General features: G+C 51.3%; 1 protein-coding gene across 5 annotated transcripts; it reads left to right on the forward strand.

Annotated features, from left to right (window-relative positions):
- The first annotated feature begins 658 nt into the window (after positions 1-658).
- Ube2i (ubiquitin conjugating enzyme E2 I) lies at positions 659-15,481 on the forward strand. 5 transcript variants are annotated; one of them, XM_075941496.1, is made up of 7 exons: positions 659-814; positions 5,691-5,767; positions 5,905-5,988; positions 6,880-7,057; positions 11,995-12,104; positions 12,223-12,302; positions 14,860-15,481. In XM_075941496.1, exons 2-7 carry the CDS (start codon positions 5,702-5,704, stop codon positions 14,921-14,923), a joined length of 582 nt encoding a protein of 193 aa, XP_075797611.1. In that variant the 5' UTR covers positions 659-814; positions 5,691-5,701; the 3' UTR covers positions 14,924-15,481. The 5 variants fall into 5 exon arrangements, with proteins under 5 accessions (XP_075797611.1, XP_075797614.1, XP_075797613.1 ...); XM_075941499.1 differs by having other exon boundaries at positions 6,880-6,952; XM_075941497.1 differs by lacking the exon at positions 659-814 and adding an exon at positions 1,129-1,658.
- Positions 15,482-17,207: the final 1,726 nt, after the last annotated feature.

A 17,207-nucleotide genomic window follows, 5' to 3' on the forward strand; every position in this document is an offset into this window, starting at 1 on the left:
AACCTCAAAATTAAAAAATTACTGGGTCACTCCGAGCCACTGGCCCCGTGGTGGGCCACCCAGAGGTCCCAGACAATCTGCTGATGACTTTGGTCCCTGATGGCACACAGGTCAGGGGTGGGCTGGGTCAACAAGTGGGCCCAGGAGCCATCAGTCTTGGAAGCTGTTGTGTAGGCTGAGACAGACCCAAAATCGATACCTTCTATTGAGGGGGACAGGCCTGCTGGGGTCACCACCACTACAGCTGGGTGGCAGGGGATTGTTTCTAAACAGACCTTGTCCACAACTCAGCCCCAGTGAGACCAAGGTCTCTAGGATCTGGTGTTCATGGTGATCTTACTCTCCCTCCAAAACAACAGGAGGAATTTACAGGCTGAGCTCCAAGAAACACTGGGCAGTTACGGGCAAGGGACATAGGCCCGGGGTCCTGTTCCGGTGCACCTAACAGCCTCAGAAGGCAAGAAAAGGAAAAGGAATAAGGAGGGAGAGAGTGGTGAGTACACTGGGGACACCAACAGATGAACAGATGAGGACTGGTCACTCCTAGAGTTCCCAGGACCCCCGGATACATAGTTCAAGGATCTCAGGAAGCTGGAACTGGCCCCGGAAGGTCTCGGCACGTGCCAAAAAGTAGAGCAGGCGCCAGGGTGGCCACCAGGGGGCCAGCTGACGGTTCTAAGTACCCGTCCCGTCGGTGAGGAGGCATCCGGGTAGGGAGCTGGGTTGCTGAGGGCTGGCCGAGGAAACTGGACCAGGACACAGCACGACGAGAACGTATCCAGCAGGGCCAGTAGAAGCCGCGCAGGAATTTCAGGTGGAACTGAGGTGTTGGCTGCAGGGTAGTGGAGGGGGTGGGGGTGGGGGTGTCCCGGCTGCTGCCCCTCCCCCATGGTTCAGACCTGTTCCCCTCCCCCACCAAGGGCCAGCCTGTAAGTTAGGGAGCATCCACATTTCTCTTCCCGTCGGTTTTGCATGCGTTTGGCCCTTTGTATGAGGCCAGTTCATTGGGTAGATTCGAGATACGCCCCGCCCAGGTCCTCGAGCCTGCCAATTACAGGAAGTTTCACAAGTGTTGCTGCTCCAGGGATTGCTACCGTCCTGCGACGTTTCTTAGGATGCTTAGGCCTCAGTAATCTTTGCTCCCAGAACCTGGGCCTTAAGCCCAAGGATACCTCCAGGGCCTATGCCCGAAAAGGTGCCCTCTGAGCATCCGGACGACCCTTGGGAATCTCGACTTCCTTTCCTCCACACGGCTCGCCGGCGTGTCCTCGAATGGACGCGCTTATCCCGAGGAGGAGTTTGCAGACGCTCCCTCGAGCTTAGTACGCGTCCCCTTTAAGACTGCGGCCGTTCAGGGAGCCGCCTGCCTGGACCGGTGCCCCGCGCCCGGGGTCTGTAGGCGGTCGCGGGCAATTAGAGCTCGGCGGCCGAGCGCGGGCGGCGGGAAGCGCGTGTCTGCATAGAAGGCGTAGGACACGAGACAGGAGCCACCGTACGTGGAGCAGGCGTGCGGCGGGCAGCCCAGCTCAAGCCCCGCCCCGCCCCGCCCGCTGGGGTCCTGCGCTCCGGGCTGCGCGCGGCGGGCGCGGAGGGAAGTCCCGAGACAAAGGAACGCCGCCGCCTCTGCCGCCGCGACGGTCCGGGCCGTGGTCGCCCAGGTGAGCCGCCACCGGCCCGCGCTCGCACTCCGATCCTCGCCCCGCGTCGCCGCCGTTCCCTGTAGGCTTCCTGGAGGCGCCGAGCTGAGCCGCCGCGGCCCTTCTAGCTCACGGCCTCCTCCCGCCTCCGAGCCTCGGCCCTTGGGGCACTGGGGCCCAGCCGCTGTGCCCCGGGCGAGTGCGGGGTTGGGAACACCGTCCCCTATTCCCCCTATTCCTGGCGGACTGAGTTCCGCTGACCCCACAACAGACGATCTGAGCTTTGCGGTAGCTACCAGACTCGTTCTGGGCGGTGCTGGGCCCGTGGTTGGGCGAGCGGGAGTGCAGGAAGGCCGTGGGCACTGGGCCGTGTCGCGGCCTGTAAGCACCGGAGTCGCAGCAGAAGGCTTGCTTCACTTCGTCCGTTGCCCAGACACTGGATCTGTCCTTTGGGTTTTGTGGGTGTTTTGTGCAGATTCTCTGCCCCACTGTCCTTTATTCTTAAGGAACTGTTGCTTTAGTGGGTGAGTTACCTGCCTCCGCAACAGAAAACAGGCATCGAAGGGGAATTTGTTCTGATTCTAAAGATGTTTGGGCTGTGAGTGATGGCAGTCCTGCCTTCCTCTAGCTGACTCTGCCGCTGGAAACTTAAGAAACAGCCTAGTATCCTAAGTGAAGGGTCCTTAGGGCCTGCAGTATGCATTCAGGTGGAAGAGGCAGCTTAGCTTTATCCGAGCCAGCCGTAGTACCTGGTACTCCGTGTTGCTTATGAGTGAGTCGAGGTGGGTGGAAATAAGCAACCTTGCACATGCTCTCTGGCCGGTAAGTAGTTCTGTATTTGTTGCCAGACAAATACAGCGGATTACAGGAAGCCTGGTATGCGAAGAAGACCTAGCCCTGTATTCCCTGCCTGGCTCTGGTCTGGTAGCTGGGGGTTATTTTGTCTTTGCCTCAGAAAACTTTCCAGCTCACGAAGTGGCTGTTAACTCGGGAAGGCGAGATGTACTTAAGGTGGGGGAGGACCAGGTTTCTGCTTAGATCATTACAGATGTGTCCTAGGGCTCCTTTGCTCGACCGTGGGGCAAGAAGGCCTTTGTAAGCTTTTGTAGAATCATCTCTCACTTCCCTGTAACTCCTTTTGAGATAGCATCCCAGGCTGACCTTGAACTAACTCTTGGTGGTCCTTCCCCTGCCCCCCTTCCAGCCTCCTTAATACTGAGTGTGCGAGCTTGAGCCACCACGTGCAACTCCTCAGTTGTTTTCACACTGGGATAGTCACATTTGGATGTTAGGACAGAGTTCTCTGGCCGGCCCCTTTCTCCAGAGCAGTGGCTAGGGGTTTGGGAACCTGTTTGGAAGTCCTACCCAGCCTTGCTTGGGATCTTGTGCCATCTGATTTGCTGGGTGGGGATGGCAGCTCCTTTACAGCCTACCCTCAGTTGGGGAAGGTAGAGTGCTTGTGCTCCTAAGCCTGAGGGGGGCAAGTTCCCAGGAGCCGGGGTGCAGTTAGGCCTGTCCACTGAGGACTAGTTGAAAAGTGGGACACATTGGAAGTGAAGCCCTAGGCTTCCAAGCTCTGCTCCAGCTGTTGACTTCCTCAGGTCTGCCCCCCCCCACACACACACACAGAGACAGCTCAGAGCTAGTCCTTCCCTGCCATGTTTCTCATGGCAGTATCACCTGGGTGTTGTGGCTCCTCTCTTCCCAACAGTGAGTCCATGTGGGCAGCAACCTGTCCTTCTGTCTTGGATGAGTGCCACCTGGATCTTCTGTTTGCTAAGATATGAATATTCAGGCGGGTCTTGGGGGTTGGTGGTAGAGCCTTGGTGATCATGCTTGTTTTGGACAGTCTCTACTCCTGTGGTGGGGAGGGACAGGGGTTTGGGCTTGAGCCTTTGTTTTTTGACTTGAGGTCAGGTAAGAGAGGAGTCTTTAGTTTGTACACTTTGGACTTTGACTGGAGTTTGTGTCACTTGATGGTTCTCTGTCACAAGCTTGTCTGGTGGCTTGTGCTTCTTAAAGAGTTTCTTCGTGTTGACTTTGAGTGTATAGGATATTAAAAATACCAATACTGGGTGTCTATGGTTTTGCTTTTTTGTTTCGAGACAGGGTTTCTCTATGTGGCCCTGGCTGTCCTGGAGCTCACTCTGTAGACCAGGCTGGCCTCGAACCTGCACATCCACCTGCATCTGCCTCCTGAGTGCTAGCTAGATTAAAGGCGTGTTTCACCACCGCTTGTCCTTGCGTTTGTTTTATAGTGACCTCACCCGAGTTCCTGAAAAATGGGCTCCTAGGTGATGCTCCACCCCTGATGGCAGTCCTAGCCCTTTTCTGCTGGTGTATTTGATGAAGTCATCAAGAGAAATCTAGGGCCAGGTGTGGTAGTGCATGCCAGTAATGTCCAACACTCAGGCAGGCCAGTTTGTTAAGGCCAGTCTGCTCTACATAGTGTGTTTCTGGGCCAGCTCTGGCCACATGGTGAGACCCTATCTCAAAAAGGGGTGGGGAAAGGAAAGCTGTCTAGAGACCAGATGTGGTTCATGCCTATAATCCCAATACTAAGAAGCTAGCCAGAAGGATTGTTGTGAGTTTCAGGCTAGCCTGGGTTACAGTGTGAGACTCTTAGCTCAAAAACAAGCCATCTAGGACCTCAGTGCAGGGCTCTACCAGATTGCTTTGACCCAGTGGGTCTGTTTAGGAGATACCAGAGAACTATGCTCACACAGGTGGAGGTGCATGTTTATAATCAGCCAACCTGTAGCGCAGGGAATGAGGCCTTTGAGCTGTGGAGGGCCCTCCTCCCCTCCCCCCCACTGGGTCAAGAATGCAGGGCAGTTCCTAGGGGAGTCAGGACAGTGCAGGTAAGATGGGCAGCCTGAGCTAAGTACAAGCTAGCAGGAGCTCTAGGGAGGTCTGGTTGAGATGTGTTAGAGGCTGTAGCAGGAGCCTATTCTAGCAAGAATCTTGCTCTTGTCCTGAGAAGATTGAAGACTGTGCCTGAGAGAGAAGACTACAGGATATCCCAGTGCTTAGAGACCACTTGGAGATGAAAACAGGCTGAGTTGGTGCTGGTTCTGCTGGGAGATTTTGTCCCCGAGCCCAGTGGAGCCCCACATGAGAATGGTGGAAGCCTCAAGTTGGAATCAGCTATGGGACTTTTGTCCTGAGAAGCAGCTCAGTGTGAACCACTTTAGAAAGATACCTTTTTATCTGCTAGATCCTTGCTCAAGGGGCCGGCTTGCTTCCACCCACCCCTTGATCCCATTGCTCTGTAAGTTTGGAAGTCTCTGGGTGCTGTCTCATGTGAGACTAAAAAGAGGGGAAAAGGAAAAGGTGAGCAGGTGGCAGCCAGTTTGGAGCCACAGTCAAAGTGGCTGTGGGCCTAGGTGGAGGCGGTCCTTTACCCTTGCTGAGTGGAACCTAAGGGCCTTGTCCAGGTGTGCTGATAACGCCCTGGCAAGTGCTCCTGGCCTGGGGTTTGCGTTCTTCTGCCCTGTGCTGCAGATTTTTCTCGTCGGTGCTTTCAGGAGTAGTGATTGTCCTGTCGAGAATGATTCTAAGTTGTGCCAGAGTTCCTGTATCTGGTGTACCTGGAGGGCAGTACCTCCTTCTGCTCCCAGGCTAGCACTCTACCTTTCGGGGGAGTGGGGTTGTGCTGAAGAGAGCCATTGAGCCATATCCTGGCCATAGGTGAGTGCTTCCGGTGCCTGTAGGCCCTCCCTGTCCTGAGAGTTTGACTGTGGAGAGGTGACAGCCTTTGTGCGGGCTCTCCTCACTGCCCTCCCAATGGTTGGGGTTTGTAAACCACAGGAGGGACAGCAGTTGTGCCCTGCCTACCTGGGGGGGGGTTTCAGGAGTAGTGAGGAGTGCCTATTGAGGGTTATAATGTCAGCACTTGCTCAAAGGTAGCTTGCCCAGCTTGGAAACAGCCTTCTCTGGCTGAGATGGGGGGTGGGGAGATGGCACAGGGGTGTGTGTGTGTGTACACGTACACGTGTATACATGTATGCGCGCGCGCTTCACCTAACCATCCCTTTATGCTGTCTGTTCCAGGGACTTTGAATATGTCGGGGATTGCCCTCAGCCGACTTGCCCAGGAAAGGAAAGCTTGGAGGAAGGACCACCCTTTTGTAAGGAGCGTTCTTTTTCTGATCTACAAGGAGGGACCTTCTGTTGGATTGTGTTCCCTGCTGCTCAGCCTGTAGCCGCTGGGTGAGATCTAGGCTTGTTCTCTGAGCTGGTTTGTTTTGTGACTGTTCTTTCTCAGGGCTTTGTGGCTGTCCCAACAAAGAACCCTGATGGCACGATGAACCTGATGAATTGGGAGTGCGCTATCCCTGGAAAGAAGGGGGTAAGGGCTGCCGTTGGCTTTGTACCTCGCTGTTTCTAACAAGAGATTTGAGGGAGCAGAACTACTAGAAGGGACTTGGGTTTACATATCTTTAACATCTGACCACAGCCAGCCTATCAGGTCACAGCCCTCACCAAGCCAAGGAGTGGCTGTGGTGGTAGGGAGGCTTGGACCCTGGCAAATCATTGGAAACCCTGGGGTGAGGAGCAGGCGAAGATAGCTGGGTACAAAGTGGTAAGCCCCGGTGACAAGGTGTCCCGGAGAACACAAGCTGTGTGCACATTGGCCTCGGTGTTGCCAGTTTGCTGTCCTTGCCCAGAACTTGTAAAGCATGTGAGAGAGAAGGCATTGTCCAGACTAGGGCCTCCAGGTTCAGCTTAGCACCTGAGCGGGTTCATCTGTCACAGTATGGGGGTGGGTGGGTTCTGGCCTGTCAGAGTCCGAGTCAGGGTTGAGCAGTTCCACCATGGTGCTTCCATTGCATGAGCTGGGGGTAGGAAAGCTGCTGGGTTGGGAAATAGTACCCTGTCCCTCCCGGGGTAGGCTCCAAGGTGCAGACTTGACTAATACAAGTATAAACTGCTGGGCCCAACTTTGTTTGCTGAGCTCTTTGGTGTTCTCAGCCACCCAAGAACTCTGGGGGTCCTGAGCCCTCCAGCATCTGGCAAGCTCCCCTACTTGTTGTGTTCAAGCCAGCTTCTGCCCCCATTCTATCTGAGGAAGGCTGTTGTCTAGCTCCCATAGGCACAAGTGGGCGTCATCTTCAGCCCTAGAGGTACAGTGATGGTGTGGGGCTGTTAGAGAATCAGCCCAAAGCACCTGGGTTTCGGGAAACTTCTGGTCTTACTTGGCATGTGAGCTACGTATCTAACCTTAGTTCCCTTCCCACAGACTCCATGGGAAGGAGGCTTGTTCAAACTGCGGATGCTTTTCAAAGATGACTATCCGTCCTCACCACCAAAATGTAAGTTCTGCAGAGAGCTTGCAGTCCCCTTCCCAGAGCCTCCCTTTGGGAGCCGGATGCTCTGCCCAGCAGGCAGGTGTCAGTGCTGGGATAAAAGCATTTTTGGTGAGTCGCCTTGGATCACAAGTCCCAGGATAGAAGAGCATGTAATTAGTGTGGTCTCTAATCCCAGTCAATCAGGAGGTACCACATTTCAGAGGGAAAGTTGTGAGTTCCGAGTGTAAGCTCCTGGATGATTTGGTGCCCGCAGGTGTAGGAGAGCAGGAGTCTCAAGGCTTTCCTAGGTTGAGTGAGTGGTTAGCATATGTATTAATTCAAAGCACCAAAGGAGAGAAGAATCTCCTTCATTCCAGTCTGCTGCTGCTGCTGCATTGTTTGTTCCCATTCATGCCTCCCGTCCCAGTGAGAGACTGTGTGGCCTGAATGTTGAGCCTTCAGGTCAGTAGGTGAAAAGTGAAGGCTGGACTGTGTCCAGAAGGAGAAGGCTAGACAAGCTCAGCAGAACTTGCTTGGGGGTGCAGTGCCCACCACCATCATTCTGCCCAGGGTATGACCAGGTCTGAGCTTTCACAGTTGACTTGTAAATAGAGATGCAGTGACTTAAACATACCTTATTGGGAACCACTGGGTGGACTCTTACTTTGTCAGTGTTTTCTGCAGTCCTATTATTAGTGGGATTTGGAGCAGTGGAGGGGTTCAAGGCAGGGTTTCTCTGTGTAGCCTTGACTGTCCTAGAACTGGCTCTGTAGACCAGTCTATCCTTGAACTCAAAGGTCTACCTGCCTCTTTCCAAGTGCTGCGATTAAAGGCGTGCACCACCACTGCACAGCCAATTAGTGCTTTCATTTAATTAGGGGGTAGGGATCTAAGGTTGAGACAGACACAATTGCTTGTCTCGTTGCTTTCATGTGGTTCTGGAATCCTAAGCAAATATAATGAAGCGAGAAGTTTCTCAGCTGACAAGGAAAACCAAGATGCAACTTCTTTTTTTTAAAAAAAAAAAAATATTTATTTATTTATTAAGTATGCAGTATTCTTTCTGCGTGTATGCCTGCAGGCCAGAAGAGGGCACCAGATCTCATTACAGATGGTTGTGAGCCACCATGTGGTTGCTGGGAATTGAACTCAGGACCTTTGGAAGAGCAGGCAGTGCTCTTAACCTCTGAGCCGTCTTCTCAGCCCCAATGCAACTTCTTATAAGGGAAAAGTGAAGAAATGGATTGTAGCATATAGGAGTTTGAAAACTAAGTAATTTTCTGAGAGAGAACTCTGTGCTGGAAACCATGGGCATTTCTAAGAAGCCCAGGATACCCTCATTCTCCTAGCTGATCTCCACATACCATAGGGTGTCCACTCAGGCAGTCTCCAGAGTGCATGCAGAGTTGTGCAAAGGGCAGGGGCAGTTAGTCCCTTGGAAGTTCCAGGGGCGCTGAAAGACCCAGTGTGAAGAAATTGTCCAGACCTGTTAACAGGGTGAATCACCAGTTACATGGTTAAATGTTGTAGGATTGGTTCAAAGACAGGCAGCCAGACCATGAAGCAGAGTGGATAGTCCGGAAAATCCATACACACTCACTGGATATGGGATGAAATTACCAGGGGTTGCTTGGGAGATGAACCTATGGGTTCATCTCAGCCAAGTGAATGGGGAATAGGGCAGCTTTGGAGAAGGTTCCAGAGGTTTTCCATGATCTTGGGGTGGAAGGTATTCTTCACCAGAGAAGTACAAGAGGCCCTGGACTCTTGTCCCCTGGACAGGGACTGGCTATCTGTGTGACCTTGGAGTTGAGACAGTCTTAGACACCAGCTAGTGAGAGAGATGCAGGGGTCAGAGCATACCTTCCTGGATCTCAGGTTTTTCTAGGTTACCAAGAGGAGTTAACCAGCCATAAAGTAGAGTAGACCTTGGGGAGGAAGGCTAATGCAGCCAAAAACTGAACAGCAGGAACTCTTGGGCACTTGTTGCAGGGTGTAAAGATTGGACATTTCCTTGAAAGATCCCTGCGTTGACCACTAAAGCAGGCCGCTTGCCACTGCTTTCTAGGACTGTGCTGTAGGAATGCTGTGGAAGCCTCATTGGTGATGACCAGAGTCAGATGGTGCAGGTGTGCGGTAATAGCAGCCTGGGAAATACCTAGGGTGAAAGGAAGCAAGGATGTGGCTTATAAATCCCCCAGACAGCAGAATAGTAAAATCCTTAATGTCTGATCCATGCCTCTCAAAGCAGTTGCTGCCAGAGTGAGGCTAAAAGTAAGACGGGGCTGGGAGCTAGTAGGAGATTCAGGTTCGCTGAGATTCGAATGCGAGTCATCATTAGTAGAAGAAAATACAGTTGCCAAATGAGATTAAACTTGCGTTTACTGGAAAGTACAATTTAAAGAATAAAAAGATATGTCCTGGATTGGGAAAGAAGCCTGCTGGAGAAGGGCTTATATCGAGACCACGCTACCCTTCTGAGCAGTAAGGGATACAAGATAGACATGCCTTTAAAGCAGCTTCCAGGAACTGGCGTTGGCGCTGTAGTGCAGAACATTAGCAGCTCTTCTAGAGGACCAAGGCTGGATTTTAGCATTCCATGACAGCTCACAACTGGCTATAACTCCTGTCCCAGGGGCTATGACACCCTCCTGACTTCTGTGGGCTTTACACATACATGCAGGTAAAATACCCACATTCATTTAAAAAAAAAAATGGGGGTTTAGACGGGGTTTTCTCTGGCTGTCCTGGAACTCCATCTGTAGACCAGGCTGGCCTCAATCTCAGAGATTCACCAGCCTCTGCCTCTTGAGTGCTGGGGTTAAAGATGTTTGCAACACCTGGAGATCTGTGGAAATGGGAACCAGGACTGGAGACCCTGACCAGCTGTGAGACAGCTGAGCTAGAGAACCTGATAGGATTAGTTTTAAGACCTAGGCACCCACCACCCTCTCCATTCGCATATTGATATATCTGGGGCACAAGTCTCGTTCTAGTTCTTTCTCATAGCATTGCTTGGAGTGGCATTCAGTAACCACAGTCACAAGGCACACACTGAATCTCAGCCCCTCTGGACAGACCTTGTGTTTTCTCTGAACTTTCAACATTAATGCCTGGTGTTCATTCTCTCTCATCTTCATTTCTTCATTAATTTAGTATTTATTTTTGTGGTGCTTTGGTTTGAACCAGGGCCTCATGGGTGCTAGGCAAGTATTCCATCACTGATCTGCAGTCCTGCATTTTTTTGTTGTTATTTAAAGCTCATGGACAATTAGAGTATAACAGAACTAGCTGGGCAGTGGTGGTGCATGCCTTTAGTCCCAGCACTTGGGAGGCAGAAAGGGGTGGAACTCTGAATTGAGTCCAACCTATCTACAGCGCAAGTTTTGGGGAAGCCAGGGTTACACAGAGAAACCCTGTCTCAAAAACAAAAAAATTACTATGAGTATTATGTGCACCAGCATGCACATATACAGCAGCAAATGTATGGAAGCCAGAGTATAATTTGTATGCGTTTTTTCTCACATTGTGTGAGTCCCAGGGATAAAACTGAAATCATCAGGCTTGGCAGCTAGTGCCTTTACCCAGTGAGCCATGTTGCTGGCTCTAAAACATTACAGTAACTGAAGCTTAACAGAGTGCGCCATTTTTTTAAATTTTTTATTTTATGTGTACATTTGTCTATGAGGGTGTCATCTCCTGGAACTGGAGTTATAGACAGCTGTGAGCTACCATGCGGTTGCTGGGAATTGAACCCAGCTCCTGGAAGAGCTGCCGGTGCTCTTAACCACTGAGCCATCTCTCCAGCCCGCAGGCTATACTATTTATCTAGTTTGGTCCTCAACGTTACATTAACAGCGGCAGTATATCCACTAAAAACCTTTCTGTGAGGGGCTAGAGAGATGCTCAACAGTTAAGAGCATATGCAGCTCTTGCACAGGATTCAAGTTGAGCTTTCAGAATTCACATTGAGTAATTCACAACCATCTGTAACTCCCGCTCCAGGAGGATCCTCTGGCTTTTGTGGGCACCTCAACGCTCATATGTGTAAGACACACACACACTTAACTCTCACTCTTCCCTGGACCAGAAGCAGCTACTCCCCACATCCCCACGGTGGTGGCACACACCTTAAATCCCAGTACTCAAACAGCAGAGACAGGCAGATCTCTGTGAGTTTGGGGCCAGTCTGGTCTACATAGTGAATTCTAAGACAGTCAAGGCTGTACTATACATAGAAACCTTGTCTCAAAAAACTTCTAAAACAAAAAAACAAAAAAAAAAACTCCTGGGAATTGAACCCAGATCCCCTGGAAGCACAGTGTTCTTAACCTCTAAGCCATTTCTCCAACCCTACTCCTTTTTTTAAAAAAATAAGACTTCACTAAGATGCCTAGGCTGGCCTTCAACTCAATCTTCTGCCTAGCCTACAGAGTAGCTGGTATAGCTGTGTTGCTGCCACAGCTGCCCAGCCCATTCCAAAGCCTTATGTACATAAGGGAAGTGCCCTGCCGCAGAACTCCATCCCCAGGCCCCTTCATGTGCTGATAAGCCAAGCTGCTGTTAGACTTGTACTTTTGAGTATACATTTTTGAAAATAAGTAGGAAGTTTGCCTGGGTCAAGGTGAGGCACATCCTAAGTATCAGCTGTGGAGCAGAGCCGAGTGGGGCTCGTGGCAGACTTGTCTACTGTAAAGAAATATGCTATGCTTGACGCCTGTACGTTAAGGTGGTTTACACACTGGGGTGTTTACTCTGGCTAGTTCCCTCCAGCCTTAAAACTTTGTCCCCTCTGACTAGGGACTTGGGAGAAGGTCATAGGCTCAACTGCCTCAGCTCCTGGCCATGATCTCACCTTGGCTGCTCCAGTCTCCTCAAGCAGAGCTGTCTGGTGTGTCCAGGCTTGGCTCAGGAGGAAGAGGTGTATTCTCATCCTCCTCTTTCTGGCCTCTCTGCTACTGAGTTTGAGTTGAGGTGCATCATTGTCAGGAAGGAAAGCAAAGGTAGCGTGGGCTGGGGGACAGCATCTGCCTCCAGAAGTATTCCTTTCTTTCCCTGTTGTCCAGGTAAATTTGAGCCACCACTGTTTCACCCAAACGTGTATCCTTCTGGCACAGTGTGCCTGTCCATCCTGGAGGAAGACAAGGACTGGAGGCCAGCTATCACGATCAAACAGGTATGGGTAGGCAGCTGGCCAGCCTTCGTGGTGTGCCCTGTTGACGGTGTCCAAGGCCTCTTTTCAAACCTCCCCCCCCCAGCCCCATCAGTGTTAACTGATTATGTTTCTCCCACAGATCTTATTAGGAATACAAGAACTTCTTAATGAACCAAATATCCAAGACCCAGCTCAAGCAGAGGCCTACACAATTTACTGGTTAGTAGCAACCACCCACTGGCTAACCTTCCTTCCCTGGAAGTTCAGACTGGCTGCCTGTAGAGAGGAGCTCTGGGGTGTTAGACTTCCTCAGGGAGGCTCTGAGGAAGAGGCGCAGGCTCCCACTTGGTGGCAGCACTACACTAGGTGACCATGGAATGTAGTCAGAATCGTCAAGGAAATTGTACATGTCTGACAACGTACATAGCAACAGAAGTATGTGTGCAAGGAGCTTACCCTGAACAGAACAGGGGACCAGAGCGTGGTGTGCGGTAAGATGACAGGTGCAGAACAGGTGATGTGGGCACTGGTGGACACTAGTGTCTGTGGCCTGCTGCATGATAGCACAGTCTTCTTGCTAGGACAGTGCTCTGAGCTCTGCATCTGCTGAGGAGGATGACATCACGTAAACATGAAGTTAGAATTTGAATGGCAGTTGAACCAGTGCTGTAGGAGCAAGGAAAACCCTGAAAATAGAGGTTCCATGTTTTTGGTGTCCTGGACTTCTACCCCCCACCCCGCCCCCTCATCCTCTGGGCTAATGTGTGGGGACATAATGAAGCTAGGTTGGGAGTCTGGTGACTGCCAGGGAGGTAAAAAAGAATTCTCTGCCTCTGAATTAAAATGACACCAAAATGAGAGCTGACAGAACTCGCTGTGTATGCTTTATCTTCGCTGTCTACAAGGATCCCGCTGATCTAGGCAAGCACTGAAGTAATTCTGGCTGAGACCCCAAGATTGGTTCCATTGCAGGGACCTTGAACGCTGCTCTCCCTGTGTCTTAGGCATCAACCCCTCTACTCCTCCCAATGGGAGTAGAGTCCTAGGCACCTCTATTTTAGCCTGTGACCCTAATGAGATCCATCTCCCCACTGGATCTGCTCTCCCAAGAACTAAGCAGGAAGAGGGAGGAATGGTATGCGCTGTATCTTCAGGGGAGAGACCAGAGGAAAGTAGGGCACGTGCCCAGCCTTGGTGCTTGTGTGCTGCCGCCTTTGGTGACCAAGGCAGGCCTGCCTAGAATTGTCACTAGAAACTTGGGAATGCAGCTTACACTCGATGCTTTGCCTGCTCTGCACTTACCACCTGTGCTCCAGGCTCTTCGGGGCCTGACCCTTGTGTGGAATGCTGTTACTGGCCTATGTGCCTCATGAAGCCGATATGCTCCTGCCAGACTCTTTGAACCTCTCACTGAGCTAGTGCTTAGCACTGCACTCTGCCTTGGACCTGGCTCTGTTCACAGCTGGCCTGAGGGTTTGGTTCTCACCTAGGTAACATGGGCTCTGTTCTTCCAGCATTTAGTTCACTTTTCAGTAGAGGGCTTACTTTCTGCTGCATCATCCAGATCTCTCCCTGGCTTGCTTTGTGTGCTTGTTTTAACATATATGGAGAAGTTTCATGTCCCTCTTCCCTGAGTGACTGTTGCCTTGCTGTCATTGTCTAGTGTCCTTGTTTAGTGAATAGCGGTGCTGCTGGATGAGTGCTGGGCTGCTGTCCCCATGGTAGCAACAACCCCCTCCTGGGACTAGCATGTGCTACTAAGTATTATGTCCTCCCTGCTAGGGTTTTGGTACTGAGCCTTTCTGGGGTGACCTTGGCACAAGAACCTGTCATTTGCACCTTGGCTATCCTGTCTGAGTTTTGGCAGTGTCTGTAAACTCTGGGGCTGGGCAGTGGGCTCAGGCTTGCTCTAGAGGCACTTGGCTATTGCAGTTCATGCAGATGTCTTGTTCCCATGGTCCTCAAGGTCACGTTGTTCCTTATGTCAATTTTCTGTTCCTACACACTGTGCAGGCCAGCCTAGGTCTGAAGTCTCAGCAGTGGGTACATGCCTTCCATATTGAAAGCCCTCACATGTTCTTACTGAGCAAAATCTAGTGTCTATGGGCTGTTCTCCACTTGATAGCCCTGTCTCATGCTTGCTCGTTATAGCGGATTAAGACCGGTTGTGCGGGCTGGAGAGGCAGCTCAGTGGTTAAGAGCACCCGCTGCTCTTCCAGAAATCCTGAGTTCAATTCCCAGCAACCACATGGTGGCTCACAACCATCTGTAATGAGATCTGATTCCCTCTTCTGGCCTGCAGGCAAACATGCAGATAGAACAAAGCATTTTTTAAAAAAAGAAAACCAGTCTTGCTAAAAGTTGCTAGGTGGAGATGCACACTTGTGTTCCTGGCTGTACCGGGAGACTGGGGTGAGAAGGTCACTTTAGCCAGATTTCTAGGCTATGATGTGCTGAGTTCACCATGGTTCTGGTTTCCACTGGCAGACTGCACTTAGAACTCAGTGGTGGGAGTGTTGTGAGTGCCATTGTTCTGCTCCAGCCTGAGGCTAGACATAGCACAGGCAGTGACACTACAGGAAGCCAGGGCCACTTTGTCTTCTAGGTGATAGTCTGTTCTGTCCCTAAGGGGTTGAGGTGGCCACAGAACTTCTCAATGGAGGTTGCTGCCTCTCCTGTCACAGTGACCACCAGGTACAACCACTTTACTACCCTGTCCCTGAGTGGGTCATGTTATCACCCTGTCTAACTGTGTTTTCTCTCTTGACCTCCTCAGCCAAAACAGAGTGGAATATGAGAAAAGGGTTCGAGCACAAGCGAAGAAGTTTGCCCCCTCATAAGCAGCGGCCCTGTGGCTCCATGACGAGGAAGGGATTGGCTTGGCAAGAACTTGTTTACACCTTTTGCAGATCTAAGTCGCTGCGTACAGTTACTAGTCGCCTGGGAGGGTTGAGCGGGCGCCATTTTCCATTTCCGCCACTGGCATATACAGTCTCAATTCGCTGAATTGCCCCAGTTTTTCATACAGGGTCTCTTCCTTCAGTCTTTTGTATTTTTGATTGTTATGTAAAACTTGCTTTTATTTTAATATTGATGTCAGTATTTCAACTGCTGTAAAATGATAAACTTTTGTACTTGGTAAGCCCCTAGGAGCTAGTTTCTTCGCGCTCGGATGCAGGCATGCTTCCCACTGTTCAGAGCTCTGGCCTCCAGCTGGCTGTATGACAGAACCACACTGTCCCTCCCTCCCCACCCTCAACCTCCTCAGAAACCTGGGCTGTTGCTTATGAGCCTCAGATCCAAAGTTGGCCAGCGTCTCCATTCTGCACCACTTCCTTTGTGTTTATATGGCGTTTTGTCTGTGTTGCTGTTTAGAGTAAATAAACTGTTTATATAAAGGTTTTTTGTTGCATTATCATCATTAAACTGTGAGGAGGGACTTCAGTATGCCTGGCCCTCCTTATGTGGCTGCAGCCCTTGCCAGGCACCAAGGCTGAGCCCCAGGACCAGCACCTAGGAGTTCTCCCAGCTTCTGCTAGAGTTGTGCCCAGGCCACATGCAACTCCATCTTCATCTGGTTCTTTGTAAATAGGACTGTGTACAGAGGTGTCTTCTGTTCTCCCCACCTGGGTCTTTGGGCCTTAAGGTACCAGGCGGCATGAGACCCTCAAGAAGTCGGAATCCGCACACAGCCTTCGTAAACCCAGCAGGGTGAAAGACTGGCTGATCCAGACCAAGGCTGTGGCCAAGTGAGGGCCAAGGACACAGTGGTCTGCATTGATCTCCCTGCCTGCCAATTGTACTGTGAGCCCCACTGGGCGCTGGTAGCTGGCTTCAGGCCTTTTGATGTCCTGCCCTTGCACCCTGGAAGAGGCAACCCCACCACCGTCTCTGGCAAACAGCAGGTCCTTGTCTAGAGCACCTGAGCACATGACTCCTGCACCTTCTGGCCAGCATTCAGTCCCACCCTGCAACCCAGGGGACCAGACCGGTTGTGGCCTCGGCACAGGATGACCGCAGGGACCGCTGTCCACATACTCTGTTGGACTTGGTCTAGGGAGAAACTTATCAATGGCCTATAACCCATGCCTGGGCCAGTCTGGATCTGTGATCTTGGGGCTTACAGAGCACAGGGAGGTGCAGTGGACACAGCCAGTGATCAGTCTCCATCAGACTTGTTCCTGAGACCCCCTGGAAGACCCTTGGCATGGGAACCAGTCACCAGGGACCAAGCAAGGGAGGGCTGGGCCCATGCCCAGGTCTGCAGCCAGGAGCCTTCACTCTGAAGTTGGAGGGACTTGTACTCCCACAGCTGGTGGTGCCCGCATGGACTGGGTTACCAGCGCCTTGTGGGTATGTTTAGCCACCAGAACAGTCTGGAACTGAGTTTGGATGGACGGTTGCAGTTGGTGGCACGGGGCCTCACCTGGGGAGTTCAGGCTGATGTGTGTGTGTATGGCCTGCTTTCCCAGAATGTCTTATTTTTTTTGTAACAACTGACTACATTTAGTAATAGGTACACATGTATATGGTTAATATATGGAAATTCAATATATTTTATAGTTAAAGTATTCTAAAGTAACTGATGTTTCTAGCAAGCTGTAGTGACTGGCTATGGAATGTTCCTTTGTCCCACAGTCCTTGGCTTACCAGAGATGTGAATTTTGTAACATAAGAACATGGTCTATGACCATCCTATGTTCAGGTGGTGGGGAGGAGGGTATCCCAGCATGAGGCCTCATTGGTAAGGAATTGTGGGCAACAGATTAACCACTGTATCTACAAATCTCCAATTAAAACATTTCCACAAACGGCAGCCCTTAGGTTGTGTCTGTGGCTTCCTCGTGCCTGCCTCTAATCTCTGCTAGTCCTAGTGGGGTTCTCTTGCGCCCATTACCAGTCTGCACCTGTTAAAGATCCACATCTCACCAGCATCCCCCCAAGCCTGTTGAAGTGAGGTGTGCTTGCTCCCTGGGTGGCTCTGTTGGTGAGGGAAGTGAGTGTTCTTTGAGCGCTGACGGAGGTGTTGACTGTGGCTGAAGAGAGAAATACAGCCTCTGATCAACTCTGAGATTTGTGAAAACAACTGTTTCCTCCTGGGCTCGCCACTATTTCAGAAATCCC

This window comes from Microtus pennsylvanicus, chromosome 11 (genome assembly GCF_037038515.1).
Source record: "Microtus pennsylvanicus isolate mMicPen1 chromosome 11, mMicPen1.hap1, whole genome shotgun sequence".
Taxonomy (NCBI): domain Eukaryota; kingdom Metazoa; phylum Chordata; class Mammalia; order Rodentia; family Cricetidae; genus Microtus; species Microtus pennsylvanicus.

Bases quoted from the DNA above. Each gene is read 5' to 3' on its own strand.
- Ube2i (XM_075941496.1), top strand. From the start codon at position 5,702: ATGTCGGGGATTGCCCTCAGCCGACTTGCCCAGGAAAGGAAAGCTTGG. The intron at 7,058-11,994 runs GTGAGTCGCCTT...CCTGTTGTCCAG, and splicing joins CTGGGATAAAAGCATTTTTG to GTAAATTTGAGCCACCACTG. The intron at 12,303-14,859 runs GTTAGTAGCAAC...TGACCTCCTCAG, and splicing joins GAGGCCTACACAATTTACTG to CCAAAACAGAGTGGAATATG.